This window comes from Parasteatoda tepidariorum, chromosome 1 (assembly GCF_043381705.1).
Source record: "Parasteatoda tepidariorum isolate YZ-2023 chromosome 1, CAS_Ptep_4.0, whole genome shotgun sequence".
In the NCBI taxonomy this organism is placed as follows: Eukaryota; Metazoa; Arthropoda; class Arachnida; order Araneae; family Theridiidae; genus Parasteatoda; species Parasteatoda tepidariorum.
The window spans coordinates 8,548,714-8,567,122 of NC_092204.1; the positions used below are offsets into that span (position 1 = coordinate 8,548,714).

At 30.4% G+C, this 18,409-nt stretch overlaps 2 protein-coding genes across 8 annotated transcripts in view; one reads left to right on the plus strand and one right to left on the minus strand.

Annotated features, from left to right (window-relative positions):
* LOC107440184 (cyclic AMP-dependent transcription factor ATF-7) overlaps positions 1-9,448 on the plus strand; it is a 36,940-nt gene extending 27,492 nt beyond the window's left edge. For all 4 annotated transcript variants that reach the window (XM_016053032.3, XM_016053036.3, XM_016053034.4 and 1 more), the window contains exon 12: positions 1,045-9,448. In XM_016053032.3, the coding sequence (XP_015908518.1) occupies positions 1,045-1,217 (173 nt within the window). In that variant the 3' untranslated portion in view covers positions 1,218-9,448. The remainder of the gene's footprint in view (positions 1-1,044) is intronic.
* A 274-nt stretch (positions 9,449-9,722) lies between these two features.
* LOC107440185 (LHFPL tetraspan subfamily member 2a protein) overlaps positions 9,723-18,409 on the minus strand; it is a 67,105-nt gene continuing 58,418 nt past the window's right edge. For 2 of the 4 annotated variants that reach the window (XR_011637822.1, XR_011637819.1), the window contains exons 2-6: positions 17,908-18,095; positions 16,300-16,551; positions 14,115-14,228; positions 10,609-11,306; positions 9,723-10,248 (exon numbers count right to left, since the gene is read on the minus strand). Coding sequence is in view for 2 of the 4 variants with exons in the window: in XM_071185709.1 (XP_071041810.1) it covers positions 11,164-11,306; positions 14,115-14,228; positions 16,300-16,551; positions 17,908-18,085 (687 nt within the window). In the remaining 2 variants the exon portion in view is untranslated. Of the gene's footprint in view, positions 11,307-14,114; positions 14,229-16,299; positions 16,552-17,907; positions 18,096-18,409 lie in introns of all 4 variants that reach the window. The other 2 variants (XM_071185709.1, XM_071185641.1) reach the window with 1 other exon arrangement.

The window sequence follows — 18,409 nt, forward strand, 5'->3', positions numbered from 1 at the left end:
ACTTTTGAAAGAGCTATCGCGATTTTTGTGAATTTTCCTTAATTTATGATAACCAGTGTATATATATATAATACATATACAATATATATACAATATATATACAATATATATACAATATGTATGTTTGATGGTAGCAATTGTCACAATTTTTATGCATTTCAGTTTTGACTACAAAATAGCCATCTCCCTTTGTACAGATTTTATGCCTGTTGCTTTTTTTCAGTTTGATTTGCGTGTGAAGTACTGTAAATTATTATTTGTTACAATTTAGACAGCAACTTTTTTTTATTGGGGTACTACTAACAATTATTCAGAATTAAAATCCAAACAAAATTTACTTTTATTTATTATAAATTCTGATTTATAGTTTTTATTTAATTGGAAAAATTTGACATATGAAAAATAAATTATCTGTTTTGATTTGTATTTTTATATAACTAAGAAAATAATCACACTAATTCAACTAAACTTACTGCAAAAATTATAGCTTTGCGACTGCTAAAAAACATTACTCAGATCTCTGAGTGCAATATTTTTCTTAAGCTGTCATTGTAAAGTGTTATATTGGCTTAAAATTGCTGAGTTAAAATGAATATTTTAAATTGTTAGGATAAAAAGTTTTTTTCTTTCTGAGACTATGAAAATTCCCTAGCTCAGTTTATGGACCTTAGATAATAAAAAATATGTTACTTACCTGCCAACTTTTACGCATTTGGCGTAAAATTTTATTTCTACATTTAAAGTGGTAGTAAAATGAATGTTTTCTGTACATTCCTTGCATTTATAAGTTTAATTTATAATCTTTTTGACCACCACTATTTTTAAAAAAAATTAAGCATACTTATTAATAAGTAATATGGTCATGGTAGTCCGCTTAAGCATTTTCAAATTGCAGCATATGTTTCTGCCTAAAATTGTAATTTAAATTCCATTTTACTACCACTGGGGAAAATCATCCTCGAAAGGATTGAAGGTTGGCAGGTATGATGTTAATTTTACCTATTCATATTATTTTGTTAACTAATTCTTATATCCTCTCAATAGATGCTTCTATTCAGTATGTGACATCTGAGGAATATCAGTGTGTGCCAAATAGTTCAAATGTTTCCCCAATAGAACATGCAGAGTACATGGAAGTTGAAGCTAACTCAGTGCAAAGCAGCAGTGACTTGTCCCTCACATCGGATGGCAGTGAGGTCTCTTTTAAAGAGCGGTAGCATTTGACCTTCAACATGACCTTCACAGTTCATTGAGTTTTTAACTTTCTTCCCTAGTTGTGCAACAAAATATTTTGATATAATTTTATTACCTCTGAAGTTTAAATTTTTTTTTTTACTTGATTTTTTTAAATAGTATTTTGTCATGCAGTAACAAAGAACATAAACTGTTTTTTTTTTAAGGTGCATGGCAGAATAATCTGAACAAGATGTTATTGGGTTACTTATGTATTTTTTCGTATTTGAATTTGCTGTTCAATGATACGCTGTTTGTAAAGAAGCAGTCCGAAACTGTCTAACAAATAATATTTTTTAACAATTTATTCATTTACAGATTTCATAATTACCCTTGAATTAAGTTCCTTAAAAGTGTTAGTTTAAGAAAGTACACCTAGGTTTTAAGACACTTTTTCTGTTTTAGTATTTGGCTTCATAAAGTATGAGTCTTCTGTTGATATGCCACATCCAACTCCTGGCAATTTAATGCAAGTGTATTAGGTTATTTGTTTTTTATTTTCATCTTTTTAGAATATGTGTCCTTGTAACTGTCAACTCTTCAAGGAGGCTATAGTTTATATTTAAACCGATAGCAAGATTTCTGCTTGCAATACATTTGGTTTATCATTATATTGACTTCCACTTAATGCAAATGAATTGTTATATATTGTATCATAATGACTTGAAATATGACTGATAGATACGTCTGTTCAAACACTCGTGATTTATTACTATTTATCCCTCCTTATTAGTGCCTACACTCTATGGGCCCTTTTTAGATATTTTTTGTAAAAATGCATCAAGTAGCTGTATGAATTATTTTTTAACCTACTTTGTGTTTCCATTGAATCAATAGCTGATAATATTTTTTTTGTTTGTTTTTAAATCCGACTCCAGAAAAGTGTGCTACGTGTTTTTAAATTTTTATTAATTTTAATTCCTCTGCATTTTATGTTTAATGATTTTTTAAAATCCAACTCAAAAGGAGCTGGAGATTGTTGTTCTGAATTTGACTAAATATTTTAACGCCTTTCAGTTGAATGTCTTTTAAAAAAAAGATAGTGAACTACAAATTGTAATTTGCAGACTTTTAATTAATTTAGCCAATTTTTTTTATAAGGCTCAACGTGACTTAACTGTAACAAAGTAGCATATCACATAAGTCTTCGAATTATTTAGAAGTAGTGGTGAGTAAAAAACCTAAAAATCGAATTTACTAAACCAAGAGCCATTCCAAGAGTTTAATTTTCACGGTTTCAACTAAGTGGGTTTCATATTTTTGAAGCAAATAAAGTTTTACTAACAGTCATACTTTTTTTTGGACAGTTTCAAAAGATAATTTTCAAGAAATGTGTGAAAAATTTCGTGTAGAATCCTAATTACGTGATCGTGCTAATACAAATAGAATTTTTGACATTACAAATCATTTTTTTTTAAAAGGTTTTACATTAAAAATAAATTCTTGTTTATGTAAGGTTCACTATAAATGTGTTTGGCTATACTTCATTATTTTCATTTCAAATAAATGATAAGTCTCAAGTTTTTGTAAATCATGTTCTTATACTTTTCATGGTTAAAAAACAGGGTTGGGGTTTTGGACGTCCTAAACTGGTTTTGGACATGACACGTGGGTTTTACTGTTTTTAAACTGCCCTAAACGGACTGAAACTGTCTTAAAGTGTCCTAAACCTTGGACATTGGCAAAAGGTACAAAATTCTATTTGTGTAACCACTGTATGTATAATAATTACATATATTAATACATATTTGATACTTTTCATACAATTTGTTTTAACTTTTGAAGCACCATAATTCATTGAACAACGAAAGTGAATACCTTTAAATATGAATAAATATGCTTTTAATACTAATAAATTAAGTTTTTGCGTAAGGATAAATAAATGCAATATTAAAAAGGATGATAAGCTTTTTTAATAAAACAAAAAACTTGTCTGTTTCTTGTTCAAAAATTAACCTTTTATATTTCACAATATTTTTTTACAATTATGACATAATATGAATAAAATGGTTTCAGATAGTTTAAGACAGTTTTAGACAAAAAGGGGTTTTGGACAGGACTGTTTTGAACCGTGAATTAATTCTTTCTGTCCTAAACCATGCCAACTCTGTTAAAAGATATTATTAGAAATAGGGACTTATAGATTGTTTTACTTAATGTCCATAAGGCAATATTTTATATCACAATCAAGTTGTACTTAAACTGCAACTGTAAAAAATGTTAAATTTTGGCCGCATGTTTATAATATGTATAAGAAATCGCTTGTAGTGTTGTTGCTTTTAGCTTGAAATGTTCATACGATGAACTTTTTTTTAATTTTAATCAATCATATTCTTCTCATTTTGTACATTGATCTTCATTAGTAGCATTCATTAAAACACTTAGGAAGTTTTTAAAACACTTTTCAAGTTTTGGCAGCAGCTAAAATAAAAACCTGTACATGATTGTAAATATTGTTGTTCTGTAAATTTCACTTTGTTTACTATTATTTGATATTTATGTAATTGTGTCAGATTGCTGTATGCATTTTCATATTTTCTAATTATTCATGTTGCTTTTTTTCTTGTCTTTTTTTAGAAACTATGATAATATAGATTTTTAAATGTTTTAAATTTGCTATAATCTTTATCATTAAATACTGAAGTAATATTTATTGACATAGTAAGCAACATTTTATTCAAGTGAAAACGAGAATGAATTTATAATGTTTCATTTTGTTTTAACTTATTTTTTGATACACAAGAAATGTAAATAATAGGGTCATGTGATGTATAAACTTGATTAAAAGCTGTACATTTTTGATAAATATTGGAATAAATGTCAGCAAAATTATAATATAGATTTTTAAATGTTTTAAATTTACTATAATCTTTATCATTAAAGACTGAAGTAATATTTATTTACATAATAAGTAACATTTTATTCAAGTAAAAACAAGTGGAAAATTTCATTTTGAATTTTTAATGTTACATTTTGTTTTGACTTATTCTTCGATATGCAAGAAATGTAAATGATAGTGTCATGTGACATATAAACTAAATTAAAAACTGTACATTTTTGATGAATATTAAAATGCAAAATTAGGTAAAGTGGTTATAATGTTCGACATAATTTATTTTCAAGTTGGATTTGACTTATATATTAATTTGTGATAGTTAGATATCGTATTTAACTAAAGATACATACAAAAAATAACTTATAAAAAACTCGCAGAATTGAAAAAAATTTTAATATTGGACAATCTTTTTTTTAACTCAAATGTTTTTGTTCAAGTTATATTTAAATTACACAGTTTCTAAATTTAAAAAAAGTTTATTCTCAAAGCAGAATTAAACTTGAATATTGTATTCAGATCTAATTCAGCCTCTGATGAAAGAAATTCACCCTTTTCAAAGAATTAACAAATATCTTGAGACAGTAGAAACTTGATCGATCGTTTCTCGAGTGAAAATTTATTATGAATCGTGGATATGGGAAAACGACGAATGGGGGTCAATAGATAATAATTAATTATATATATTAACAATTAATGATTTGAAAATTAATAAAGAAATAATGAATAGACTTGAGAATGTATAAATTTACAATAAGTGTGAAAAATTTTCATGGAGAAAACTATTTACTTACTGCAAATTATTTTTAATGCAAAAGAAAGACTAATGCATTTATTTATTTAAACTATGTAGAAATTTTAATTTGAACACACTCTTTTCTTCTTAATGCAAACTATAAATTTTCGGCATTTGTAACAGATATAAAAAAAAAATCATTGTGAATTAGAAAATTTCTTGTGAAAGTGCAAAATATGTTGATTTCAAATCTTTGCACTGGTTGTGGTTCCCTTTCACGCCTTCATTTGTATCATTTGCAACCCATCAGTTTCTACAACCATTTTGGCAATCAACATCACACCACATGTTTCATAATTTTTATTTACTGATGCAAAAATATGAAATCTGATGCTTGCAGTATTTTTTTCACAATTTCTTCTTTTTAACAATCTATTCACATTTTCTTCAACATTAGCATCATGAGTTACTCTTTCTTTTCTAAGCCAAATAATTATTTTTATAAATTTTCTCCCCTTCAAATTCCAGTTAAATTTGTGATTGATAGATCCGAAAAAAAGTTTCTAAATTCTATATCTATCTAAACTGGTATTTGCAGTCTAGAAACCGTTAAATACATTGACGAGACCGTTAAAATGAGGGAAAACAAAAAATTCAGGAACGATGGATCGAGGTTTGACTGTAATTTTTTAAATTAATTTCGTTTTTTATAAAAGATGTAATAACTATTTCTGGAACCAGTTAAGAATGTAAGAGAAACTACAAGCTATTTAACTTTTGTTTTTAAAAATTATATGATGTATTAAGGAGTCAATTATTCAGTAAGAATTATATTTATCTATCAACCAAAGCTGCTCTAAAAATTTTTAACACAGAAAAATATTCTTTTATAATAAAATAACACAAATTTCTTGTCTATTTTTGTTATTATGACCACTTTACCCACCTCTCATTGTTTAAGAATTCATAAAACATTCTTAAAATAAAATAACAAAATGGTGATTTATCAAAAAGAAAAAAGTTTTGAAATTGTGTGCGATGCGTTCTTTTTAGAACACATTCGGTTCAATTTAAATTCTTATTACATTTTTGAAGGTAATGTAAAATTTAACAATTTCATATAGTAGTTACAAGTCTAGTAAAAGTGTAAAAAGGGTGTATTACAACCTAATTATGCAAATCTGTCCAAAACACATTGAAAAACATATTGAAAATGTGATAAATATTATAAAAATATGATGAAATTTTTCCTAAGCCAATGTAAAAGTATAAGTGTTTCAAATTTTTTAAACTTGTCATTACAAATCTATTAAAATGTTACATGAACAACTGATTTGTAAGAAAACAAATATCAGTAGATCTAAATAAATGTACATACGTAGCTTGTTGGTGCTATTTAGTGTCACAATGTTCCTTACCTTAGTTAAATTGTGTTGCTCAGAATAAAAATGGCTGATCTCAACTAATCTATAATTTTGTGATAAATGTATGACCGAAGGCATAAAATTAGCTGGTCTTGGCATGTTTTATACTACCATAGTCTGTTATTTGAAATAATAGGTAGTAGTTTTCAAAACATGTTCCGTGCAGGGTATTAGTGTCACCTGGAAAGTCATGGATTTCGGTATTGAACACAATTTGTCATGATTTTAACTATTTTTTTTAAAAAAATCATTGGAAGTCATGGATTTAGGTCGCTGAAAAATCTAATTTTTCAAAATGGAATATAACCCCCTAATTTCACAGTGTTCCGATGTTCAGAATACCTGAAAATTTGTAACAAAAACTCCACTCAGTCATATTTTATTAAAATATAACATGTTTTTATAATGTTCTTTAAAAATTATGGTGTTCTTTCAAAAATGAAAGAAAGAACATCATTTCTAGAGCGAATTTTCTTTTAAACTTCTGTGATTACCAAATTTTTTTTTATTTCATCAATTTAAAATTCTTGCTGAAGTAAGGCAGTCATTGGTGACTTTTTTTTTTTTAATTCGGAAATGGGAACAGAAAAATCAGGAGTATTTCTTTCCTTCTGGATGAACCAGAAAATTATCTTTTGAATCTGCAGAAAAAAAATTTTTTTTGCTTTTGTATTTTTTCAGCTATTTTATTGCTTCAACTCTTTCTTTACTCTGTTTTTAAAATCTATAAACATGAAGATGCAGAGTATAACAGTTTTGGTTATACCTATCAATTCAATTAATGTTATTATAATGCTTTTTTAAATTAATAATTGTGTTTTTGTCCGAGAAAATAGCAACTTCGTTAAGTCATGAAAAAGTCTTGGAATTAGTTATGAAAAGTCATGAATTTGTAAATCTAAAGTGTAGCAGATAAAATTCACTAAAATTCCGAGAGTTGGGCCTTTTTTTTTACATAATAATTTTTTTAAAATTATTTTTGAAATCTGTATTGAAAAAAGTTAATAACGAAATTTTTTCAGTATTTCGATTATTTTTCACCAATTATAATTGCCTGTTAAAAAATTACAGAATTTAAAAAAAATATTTATTGTAACGATATATTAAATAAATTATGAAAAAATATGCATTTAGAAAGAAATTACATTTGTATTCTCTATCAAACTTTTCAATTCAAAATAATATTAGTGAATTTAGTAATAAAAAATTATGATTTTTTGATAACTAAACACAAAGCTCATTTTTTTGGGGTGTTATTTCAACGAAAACTATCGGTTATTGGCTGGTTTTTATTCATTTTCAGCTTATGCATGCAACAAAAACTTAATTCGCAGCTAGACTAGATGCCGCTGCAGTCCTACAAATTTAACTGTCCGACTTACTTCACATTGAATATTTTCAAAATAATTTGTAGTCTTATCTTCGATTAACGGCTGAACTATTAATAAATTTTATATATTAAGTCAATGTTCCATTAAAATAAGGTCGATCATGTGGGGTTCCATACCTGAATGGAGCTGATGGGAATGGTTAATTTAGGGGCACCGCCAACTGCTACAATTATATTTTGTTTCTTGGTTATAAACAAATTGTTACATCTAAGTCAACAATTATTCAGGCGAAAGATCTTAAGATGATGTTTTGTATTTACGCAGATGGATTACCCTTTCCATGGATTCCTACGCAGACTGATCCAAGTGATCACCCACTGACCGCAGCCAGTGATGCTTGACTTCGGTGATTTGCTGGGAACCGTGTCTTAACGATCAGTCCACTGCGGGACTGTTTTAACTAAAGTAAGAGATTATTTAGCAACAGTGCAAAAAAGAATCTTTTTTTTTTTTTTTTAAAATATTGCATTGCAATTTTAAATAGTAATTTTGCTTTCTGAAGAGTGGCCATAGAACAGGGAAAAGTCGAGGAAATTTTATCAATCGGCAAAAATTAGGGAATTTAACTAATATACCCACTAAATCAATGTAAATAAATCGAATTGAATTTGGGGTACCTCAAAAGTCCAATATTTTTTGCTAAAAAATTAGGCCTTGTAATAATTTTTTTTGACAAAATTGTTTATTTACAACCTTTATGGCAAATATAAATATTTTGTAATATATTATGGATAAAAACAAGGCATAACTTAAAAATTAAAACAAAACGAAAAGTCTTGGCCTTATTTTTTTTCTGAGTATTTGATTTTACATTTTAACTCCACATGTTCACTGAAAACAGTTTTACACAAAATTTATTATAAAACTAAATTTAACTAATTTTCCATTGAGTAATTCTAAAACAGTAACTAAATATTTTTTTACTCAAAATATTGCTTGGTAATGTCATATTTAATATTCTGGAGAAAGCTAAGAGTCCACCCCAGGCTACTATGCCATTTATGATGATGAAATATGATTGAATAAAACCTGAAAAAAAACACGAATTATGCTGAGATATTTGGATCTTATTAGTTTATTAATGGTCTTATCTAATAAAGAAATAATATGCCACTCTGCTTTAATGATTTATATTCGTTGCTGCGATACGATCAAACTTTTTCATCAAAAGATGGTTATGCATTATAAAAGTGGCCATAGTATATTGTCATACATAGATCTCAAAATTATGTCAGTTTTATTTTGAACTTCTCAATTGGATTTTTTTACCGTTGATGATCAGCCGACCCAAATTTGAGTTTACAACTACCCATGTGCAACTCCGTAGCCTTGTAATCTTGAACCCAATTCAGAAGACAAGGGAAGTCTTGGATCAGTTCCCCCAGAGGCATTGATTTGTTATGGGAACTTGGAGGACTTTGTGCCCTACCAATCAGTCTATCTCCGCCTTCTCAATTGGGTTGCTAAACATTGTTTCTTTAACATGATAGAATATATAATGTAATGGCTGTAAATATTTATCTTCATGTAATTTTTTAAAATATTTTTTGCCATTGTTTAACAAAATCACCTTTTCCTAGATGTATATCTATGCAATTATTAGACTATATATATTTCTAAATAAATGTAATGAGAGATTTTTTAGAGTTTCTAAACAAAGATAAAAGAAATCAAAGTTTTTCATCTTCTTATATCTGTGTTGTATGAAATGTGTTTTGTAGTTGTGGTGTTTTATGATCTGATGTTAAGTTTTAATATTATTTTCATATTTTTTTTTGTAAAATATTTGAATAATCTGTTTTAAGCAATAAATTTTTCTATTATGAATTTATCTTTGGGCTTTATTTTTAATAGTAGTACGTTTTTCATGCTTTTGGACTGTTTAAATGTTACGAAATCAGAATACCCCTTAAAATGTTTCCAAAAATATCCCCTAACAAGTTTCGAAAGCCTGGAAATCTGAACAATTTAAAAAATATCACTTAACCTTTTTTTAAATTAATTATTAGACTATTATTTAAAAGTTTTTTACCAATAAGTATCCTTAATGAAGTTTTCAAAACATTAAAAGACCCAGTGTAGAGTAAAACAGGAAACTAACGGAATCAATTGTAAAATGATATTTTATTGATACATACAAAACATTATCACTAACCATTGCTATCATCGAGTCTGTTTACTAATGAGTCGTACATCAAACAAATATGAATCACTTTTACGTGAAATTTATTCAAAACATACATCATTACAAAATAAACAAATCATTTTAGTTTCAATATAGAAACTAATGGAAAGAAATGATGTGATTCGATTAAAGAAAAAAATATATATGTTTCAATTGGCACAGAATGTGTTTTCTTATACTCATGCAATTTCATTGGGCCCTGATGAAAACACTGAATTAAACAATAGAAGAAAACCATTCGACAAAAATGTTCTGCTACAAAAGTTGGTTATATTGCTATATTATGCTCGATTTAATGATTTACAATTGTGGGAAAGAGATACAAAAATGTCTATTTTATTTGCGTCAAGTGCAGTTCGTGGCCAAATTATTCGACGCACTATAAGATTCTAAGTAAAATCTTAATTACTCAGGTGATACTACACAGCTTTATTGTATTTACGCTACTGAAACCGGTTTGCACTTGTTTACCTTCGTGTATCAATGGGTTAAATTAGACGATATATCATATAAATTCGACGATTGGATAAATTAGATGATATGTTGTATCAATATAGGATATTTATTATATCAGTTATTATATTAGAATAATTAGATCAAATTATTAGACACACTGTAGTGTTTTAATAATTACGTTATTTTACACTAGTTTATAAGCAACGCTTATATTTAAACATGCATGTAATGGGTTTTAATTCAAGAGATTTTTTATATACCTCCCATTTGCATTTATTTTAAACGTATTGCATTACAATGTTAACCAATTGATACACGAACATAAACAAGTGCTAACCGGTTTCAGTTACGTAAAAACAATAAAGCTGTATATAGTATCACCTGATAATTAAGATTTTACTTAGAATCTTATAGTGCGTCTAATAATTTGGCCACGCACTGTATATTGCAGTATTTTAATTCGAAATAAATTGATGTGCTTTAACTACGTTTTGAAACAATTCTGTGTTAATATAGCTGGGTAAGACAGATAATAGTTAGGCAAAAAGAATATTCCGATGATTTTAAAAACCAATCAGTAGTTTTTGTAAATGGATTCAACTTGTTTGGTTTGAATCAATGAATATAAACCAGTCTTCAGTTCAACTTGATTCAAATATATAAACAGGATGATTAGTTGATATTGATTCAGTTGTAACCAAAATAATAGTTCACTGGGACGAAATGGATTCTAAACTTATTCGATTGAAATGATCAAGTTTCAAAAGAAGGATTTGATGCTCTGATTTTGTACGTGGCAGAAACCATTTGCTTTGATCCTCTCTCAAAGTATTTTATTTCAGAGCACTGAAAACAAAATGTTTCGTAAACTTCAACTCCGAACTCAAATATTAATTGACACCTCATTAAAGAAGGCAGATTAGTGTCTTTCCCTCCAGAATTTCGTCTTGAACTTTGTCAGTCGATGTTGAAACCTCTGCTTGCACAGATAATACAGAACAGATGAAGGTAACAATGGTGCTCCCTATGGCAAGGTAGAAGGCTAGACCTGAAAAAAAAAAAAAAAGCATTTGTTAAACATGGTGTGTAGCGTTTTTAAAAAGTGCTTAAAGGTGCGTTTTACATTAAGTGTTTTTAAAAAAGTGCTTAATTTTCCCTTTTCGAAAATGATATTTTTTCTTTACCATGCCGGTTTCTCGCCACTAATTCTGCAAAAAGCATGCTTTTCACATTGTTCTATTCTATGTTTTCACAATTCATTCAAATCCGGATCGTTAAGACACGGTTCCCAGCAGATCACCGAAGTCAAGCATCACTGGCTGCCGTCAGTGAGCAGATGGGTGACCATTTGGATCAGTCTGCGTCCAAATGGTCACCGAGGGTGTGCGGTATGGGTCCTCGTTGAATTGTTCTACCGTAAAGTGCTCGCCTTCGCGTGTGGGTCGTTGGGCTACCGAAGCGGGGGTGCCATCCCCTCTGCAGAGGATCAAAATTGTGATGGCATGTCTTCTGATCATCCTCAGACCGTCACCAATAGCCCATTCAGGGTTCTTGCTCAATTATTTAAAAAAAAAAAAAATAGGACTTTTTTAGGACTAAGAAGAAAAAAAATTAGCACTTGATGTAAAGTAAAAATAACATACTTAATCTATACATGATATTAAAAATGTACAAATGAAGTGTTTAACGATTCATGAAGTAAAAATTACATAATTAATCTATACATGATGCAAATTGCGGCTTAATTTTGTCACAATCTTTTTCCTCAATTTTCTTTTAATTAAAAACAACAGAATAGTTTATTGGACATTTCTCCAGTAAAGTTTCTAACATTTTGGTGATAAACTTTCTGCAAACTTTCTTTATATTCATATGATCTCGGTCAGAAATAACTTTTGAGGCCAACAGCTGCTTTAAAATTTGGTCACCTTCAAAACCTACACTGATTTTTGTCAGAGAGACATAATTCTTTTCATCACAAAAATTAAAATGGCACAGTTTCTCCAGAGAATTTAAGTTTTCTATACATTCTGGCTTCAGAATGTTATATAATTGCACACTATGTAATACCAAATCCTGGATATCTGCAGCAAAAAATGGTAAAAGTGGCCGATCTGCTTGATACAGTTTCAAAAATGGTGAAACTAGCTCCAACACATTTAAGAAAAAGTTCAGCTTAACAAGAATTATTTTGTCTTTTATTGCTTCTTGTAAAGTTAAAAAGGATTTACATTTCACTTTTCTACATTTCACTTTGTAGAATGCATTATTTAAAATATGAAGCCCACAACTTCCTATTGCACGGCATTGAACACCATGTTCTTTTAACAAATCTTCTTGAATATTATTATAAAACTTCCAATTGACAGCAGGACCGTCCATAGAAATCTGCAATAATTTCTTCAGGTCTACATTTTTGACTGATGAATAAAAGCAGGCTAAAAGGTCATCTGCTGCAGAATGGCCCAGAAAAGCTGATGTTAAGTATCGTGTTTCTACAATGTTCTTACCTGGGTTCCAAAAGTGGATATGTATATCTAACTGCTACTGCTGTGTTGCTTTGTTCAAAGACTCATCAAAAAGCAATGTATAAAACTTGGCATTATCAATGCACTTCAGAAGTAGCATGCTAAAATAAGGTGCAAGTCCAAAATGACAGAGATATGTACACTTAGATTCACTGCAGGCGAAATGACGTGCTATTGAACTGTCTGGAAACATTGTACTAAATAATTTTCCAGTGTCTTTGGAAGAATTGTAGGAGTAGTAGCTTTCTACAACTTTTAAAGCCCATAAAATCTCAGAAGAAAGAACTTCTTTCCCCAAAGTCCAAGAATTTTCTAAAAAGATGGAGGCAGCAGAAGAGCCGAAGGCAACAGAATTTAAAGATTTAGGGAAACCGATTTAAGGAATCCGATCGCTAAAAAAAAATTTTCAAAACGCCAAAATAAAAAATATTTAGCACTTTTTTAGCACTCAGAAGAAATTTTAGCACTTTTTAGGCCCTAAAAAAGTTGGGAAAAAATTTTAGCACTTTTTTAGGACATTTTAGGACAGCAAGAACCCTGCCATTGTGCAGCTCTAGTGCGGCGTAAATGAACTATGACAACAATTTGGCGCACCGTCGGTCCGTAGCGTATGAAAGCGCCAATCATTTTACATGTTTGATGAAATACTTGTGAGTCCGAATATGCATCTACTGAGCTGGGTTCGGTGAGATTCTTGCACTCTCATGTGCAACTCTGCTGCATTTTTCAAGATATTCTCAGTTTCAGGCTTCATTTTTCATTTTCTGATATCGAAATGAATAATCTCTCGATCATTTTATAATGTCTAATATAATCAAGAAAAGAGTTCTTTGTCAGAAACTAGTTATTTTATCAGCCGACCGGCCTGTGCAGGGGTCAGGGAACTGTGCTTGCATCAGAAAGGTTCTGGGTTCGAATCCGGCTCAAGGCATGGATGTTTCTTTCTCTCTATTTGTGTTCTATGTCCTTTCTCCTTTGTGACCCGCCCTATAAACGGGTTGTGGTAGTGTGACGTGGGCGACGCTGCTCCGCCACAGGTGCCCACTGGGTTGGGTAACGAAAAGAGAGTTAGCAGTTCTGGCACTTTCTGTGGCCAATGGACAGTAATTCCAAGTGCCCGCCATTTAAAAGAAAAAAAAAAGTTATTTTATCATGATCACGTAAAAGTCTTTGAAAATTATTTTGCATTTTGTTAATGTTTATAGTGCTTAAAAATATTTTTTGGGTACTTAAAAGGTGCTTATTTTTTGATGAAAGATTTGGGTATTCATCCTGTTAAAAATTTGAATTTCTCAGTTTTATGGATGCATAGTAAAAGTTCTGCTTACCTAATGTGCAGTCTCCAGGCCAGAAAGGTTCAGATTTATCACCGCAGATCAAATGTACTCTCCTGCTACTCCAGCCAGCTGGATACAGAATCAGACCAAGAATATAAAACAGCCCTACAAATATACAAATCATTAATAAAAGTATTTTGGAACATATAAAAACTTAGGAACAGTATTACTGTTGTCGTTAAAATAATGTTACTTTTTCTACTTTTCCTGCAGAGGAATGACTGATTTGAGTATTTAAAAAATCTTGGAAACAAAAAGCGACACCAACGGTATTTCTATGTATTATAAAAGCTATAAAATTTTTAAGCCGAAATTTTGGAATTTAGGTCACAATCCCAGAAAGCATGTAACCTTGTGTCGGAATTTTCTTTTTACAGTAGGGAACCGATAATCCGGAATGATCGGGACCTTCCGGATAACTGATTTTTCCGGTTTTCTGAATTGCTACAAAAAGCCGTTTTTTATTGTTAAACCCAACTAAAAAAAATTTTTTTTTGGAAATAATCTTAAAAAGAAGAAAAAACGATGAAGTTATACACTAATGATTATTTCCAAAATGAAGATAACGTGAACATCTTTCAAAAAAGAGAGAAAAATCCTAAAATCTTATGAGGAAAAAAACATTTTTTTTATAAAAATGGCGGGAAAATTTATCGAATTTCGTTCCGGTTTTTTGGTTTTCCGGTTTTCTGATTTCCGGATAACGGGTTCTGTACGTATTATCGCGAAAATGTTAAAAATATTGCAATAAACCAAAAATATTGCAGTTTCAAACCTTTTATCCTAAAAGGATTAAAATTTATTTTTTAAAGCTTTTTTTTAAAAAAAGAATTGTCACTTAGGTCCATGATGACGTTTTAGGTGACGTCACACTAGCGATGGGGTCAAATTGCGTAGTCCATTAAAATTTCATGACAAGGTGGATTTTAGCTGAGCATACAAGACATTGCGAAAAGAAACCTTATAATTACCTAGATTTAAGATTATTTTCAAATTAAGACTTAACTTTATTAAAGGATTTTTTCTCGCTTTTATTTAATTTATTGCGACTATCAATAAAATATTAATAAAAAGGAAAGAAATATCCTTAAGAATGTTTTTGCGTCTGATTTCATAACTTAAATGACACATTAAATAATATTATTTTATAAAAGGTGTGCAGCTGCTGGCCCAATTTTGAGTTTACGGCTATCAATGTTCAACTCCGTAGCTTTGAACATAACCCAGAAAACAAGGTAACAATTGGATCAATCCTTGTGACAAACTAGCCTTTTGATTGAACTAACCAACATTGCACCCATAAGCCTCCCATGGTTTGGTTTACGGTAGAATCCATGATCAACTACTGAGGATATTTTATGACAACACTGAGGTCGTTTGAGCAGAATTCACATTAACCAGTGACTGCTAGGATTCGAATCTGGATCATCTCATCGCGAGGTAAATGCTTCTATCCCCTGAGCCAAAACAGTTCTGAATCAATCATTTTATTTCATGAGGGGGCGTTGAACAGCAGATCCAATTTTGGGTTACGACTGAACGTTCCACAGACAAGGGAACTCCTGGATGAAGTATTGGGAGAGATTAGCCTTCGTGGAGGACTTTTTTGTGGAACTAACCCGCATTTGCGTTACACGGAGAGGAAAAACACGAAAACATCCTACAGTTAACCCGACGGCAAGGGGACTCTAACCCTTGATCCTTCTACCACTGAGATTATTTCACGTCAGCACTGTGGTCTGCTTATCGGCCAGCCATCGCTGGGATTCGAACCTAGTTCACCTCATTGGAAGGCGAACACTCTTTCCCATGAGCCATCACGGCTAAAATAATAATAAACTGTTTGACGGAACTAACTGACATTTGCGTTACTTGGAGAAAAAAAAACCACGGTTTGGCCGACGGTTATGGGATTCCAACCCATGGTCCACCTTCCACTGAGTTTTATGTTCGTCCGGCCATTGCTGGGATTCGAACTTAGTCACTTCATTGGGAGGTGAGCGCTCTATTTCCTAAACCACCGCGATTTGTATTAAATAATTAAAAAATTTTACATGCATTTTCCCTAATCATTTTTAAACTAAGTTTATTATTACTGCGTTAAGTTCTTATCTAGATCACAAATTATTCAATGATTTTTTTCCCGATCACTTATCGATGTTTTTTTAATGATTACCTGCAATGGCTTGTATGGTGCCTGATATGGTGAAGATGCTCTTCTTCATGATGCTCCTGAAACAGCATCCCATGATGGAGGTGAGGAGTGTGAAGATCATGAGGGAGAGTCCGCACCCGAAGAAGATGAGGGAGGCCTTCCAGAAATTTGGAAACTGCTCCGAGGGCATACCGAAACTTGTGACGAAAGGGGCACAGTTGTCTGTATACATGCGATTGATCTCGTGGATTTTGATACATCGATTATAAATACCTGAAAAACGTTAAATAGATAAATACATAAAAATGTTAAATAAATAAATACATACATTTTTTAAAAAAAAAACTTTTATTAGAAACAAGTTTAAGAGTTATTTAAAAAAAAAATTCTCAGCAACTTCTCCCCATTTGTTTATTTGCTTTTGAATTTCTACCACCGAGGGCCTCTAATGAAGATCTGAATTGATGAAAGGTTGAAGTCAGCCAGAAGTTGGCTTCGTAACCACATTCTTCAGAATGCAACCGGAAAAAAGAAAGGAATAAAAAAATTTATGAGATACTTACATTACGACATGAGTCATAACTTCTGTTACTTAGGGAAAAAAATAGAGATGACGCTTATACGACATAACAAAGGTTGTCCCTACGCTAACCGATAGCAATAAAACTTTTGATTTAAAAATAACTTACTTGTAACAGCAGCGTTGAGTACTGTGAGGATAAAACTAACAGATGCCTGTGCAAATATTTCAGTTGAAATGATTTGAACCATCTGTTGACTAACCTTACAACAAAATTAGAAAAATTGATGAGAATAAAACATCTTGTTTCCGAAGGAGAATGCAGCAAACCGTAAGTTTCTTTCTCCTCATTATTTTTTTTTCTTTCAAAAATTTATTTTTAAATTCATTGGTCATTTTTGGGTAACTATAAGTGTCTAGTAAACTGAAAATGTAGGGGAAGAATCAGTTTTTTCTATTGTTGGAAATTTTAAAGTGTTTTAAAGCGTAATAGTTCGTATTCGCTGCAACCATAATATAATCGTCGGAGAGCTTTTTTATTCTGGACAGTGTTCAAAATGTGAGTGCATTTATTTCGAAATTCATCGTTCATTTTTGGAAAGCAATAAGTGCCCAGTAAACTGGAAATGTAGCCGGAAAAAATCAGTTTCTTCTATTGTTAATTTTTCTTAAAGTGTTTTCGTAATAGTTCCAATTCGCTGCAACCATAATATAATTTTCGGGGAGCTTTTTATTCTGGACAGCGCTCAAAATGCGTGTTTAAGAAAACAGACACAGTTCAATATGAGTATTTAAGAAAACAGACACAGTTCAAATGCGTGTTTAAGAAAACAGACACAGTTCAATATGAGTGTTTAAGAAAACAGACACAGTTCAATATGGCGTGTTTAAGAAAACAGACACAGCTCAAATTGGGTGTTTAAGAAAACGGACTCAGTTCAATATGCTCTTGTGAAATGCGTGTTTGAGAGTATAGACATAGAACTATTTAAGAAAATGAACACATCATTTGATTTTGTTTTTATATATTCTCTTTTGAAGACTGCTCTTTTTTTTAAAGAATAAAACTAATGGAACTTAATAATTGTAACTAATGGAGAAAATATTACCTAGAGATGGTGAATAAATTTCTCTCTCTGCTGTTTCTACTCTAGCCTTCAGTCCCGGCCTCCTCGGAGCTCCTATCAGCCATGTTGGTGTAACTACGGCGGCCAACATGGCTAATGTTGTAGCTATCGTCAAGAGCGTCCATAGAAGTGTCCTTGACGTCACGATGACATAACACATTTCGAACACCCTGGTAAAGAATAAAATTAAAAAAACTAATGACTAGTGTTTCATATTTAGCATCGATTTTTACATTTCTGAAATAACTTTTAGAAATATTTTTTTAGTACAAGTCGTGAGAAATTTCTTGAATTGTAATGTGTGTGTGTATACAAATAATAAAATAAAATAATATAAAGAGAAAACTATAAATGGGAAAAAAACCAATAGTCTTCTTCACGACACATCTATTGGTATAATTGAATGCGATATTTCTGAATAAAGAATAATTATCCTAAGATAAAAATTATTCTTTAAATGTGTCGATATCACAATATATATATA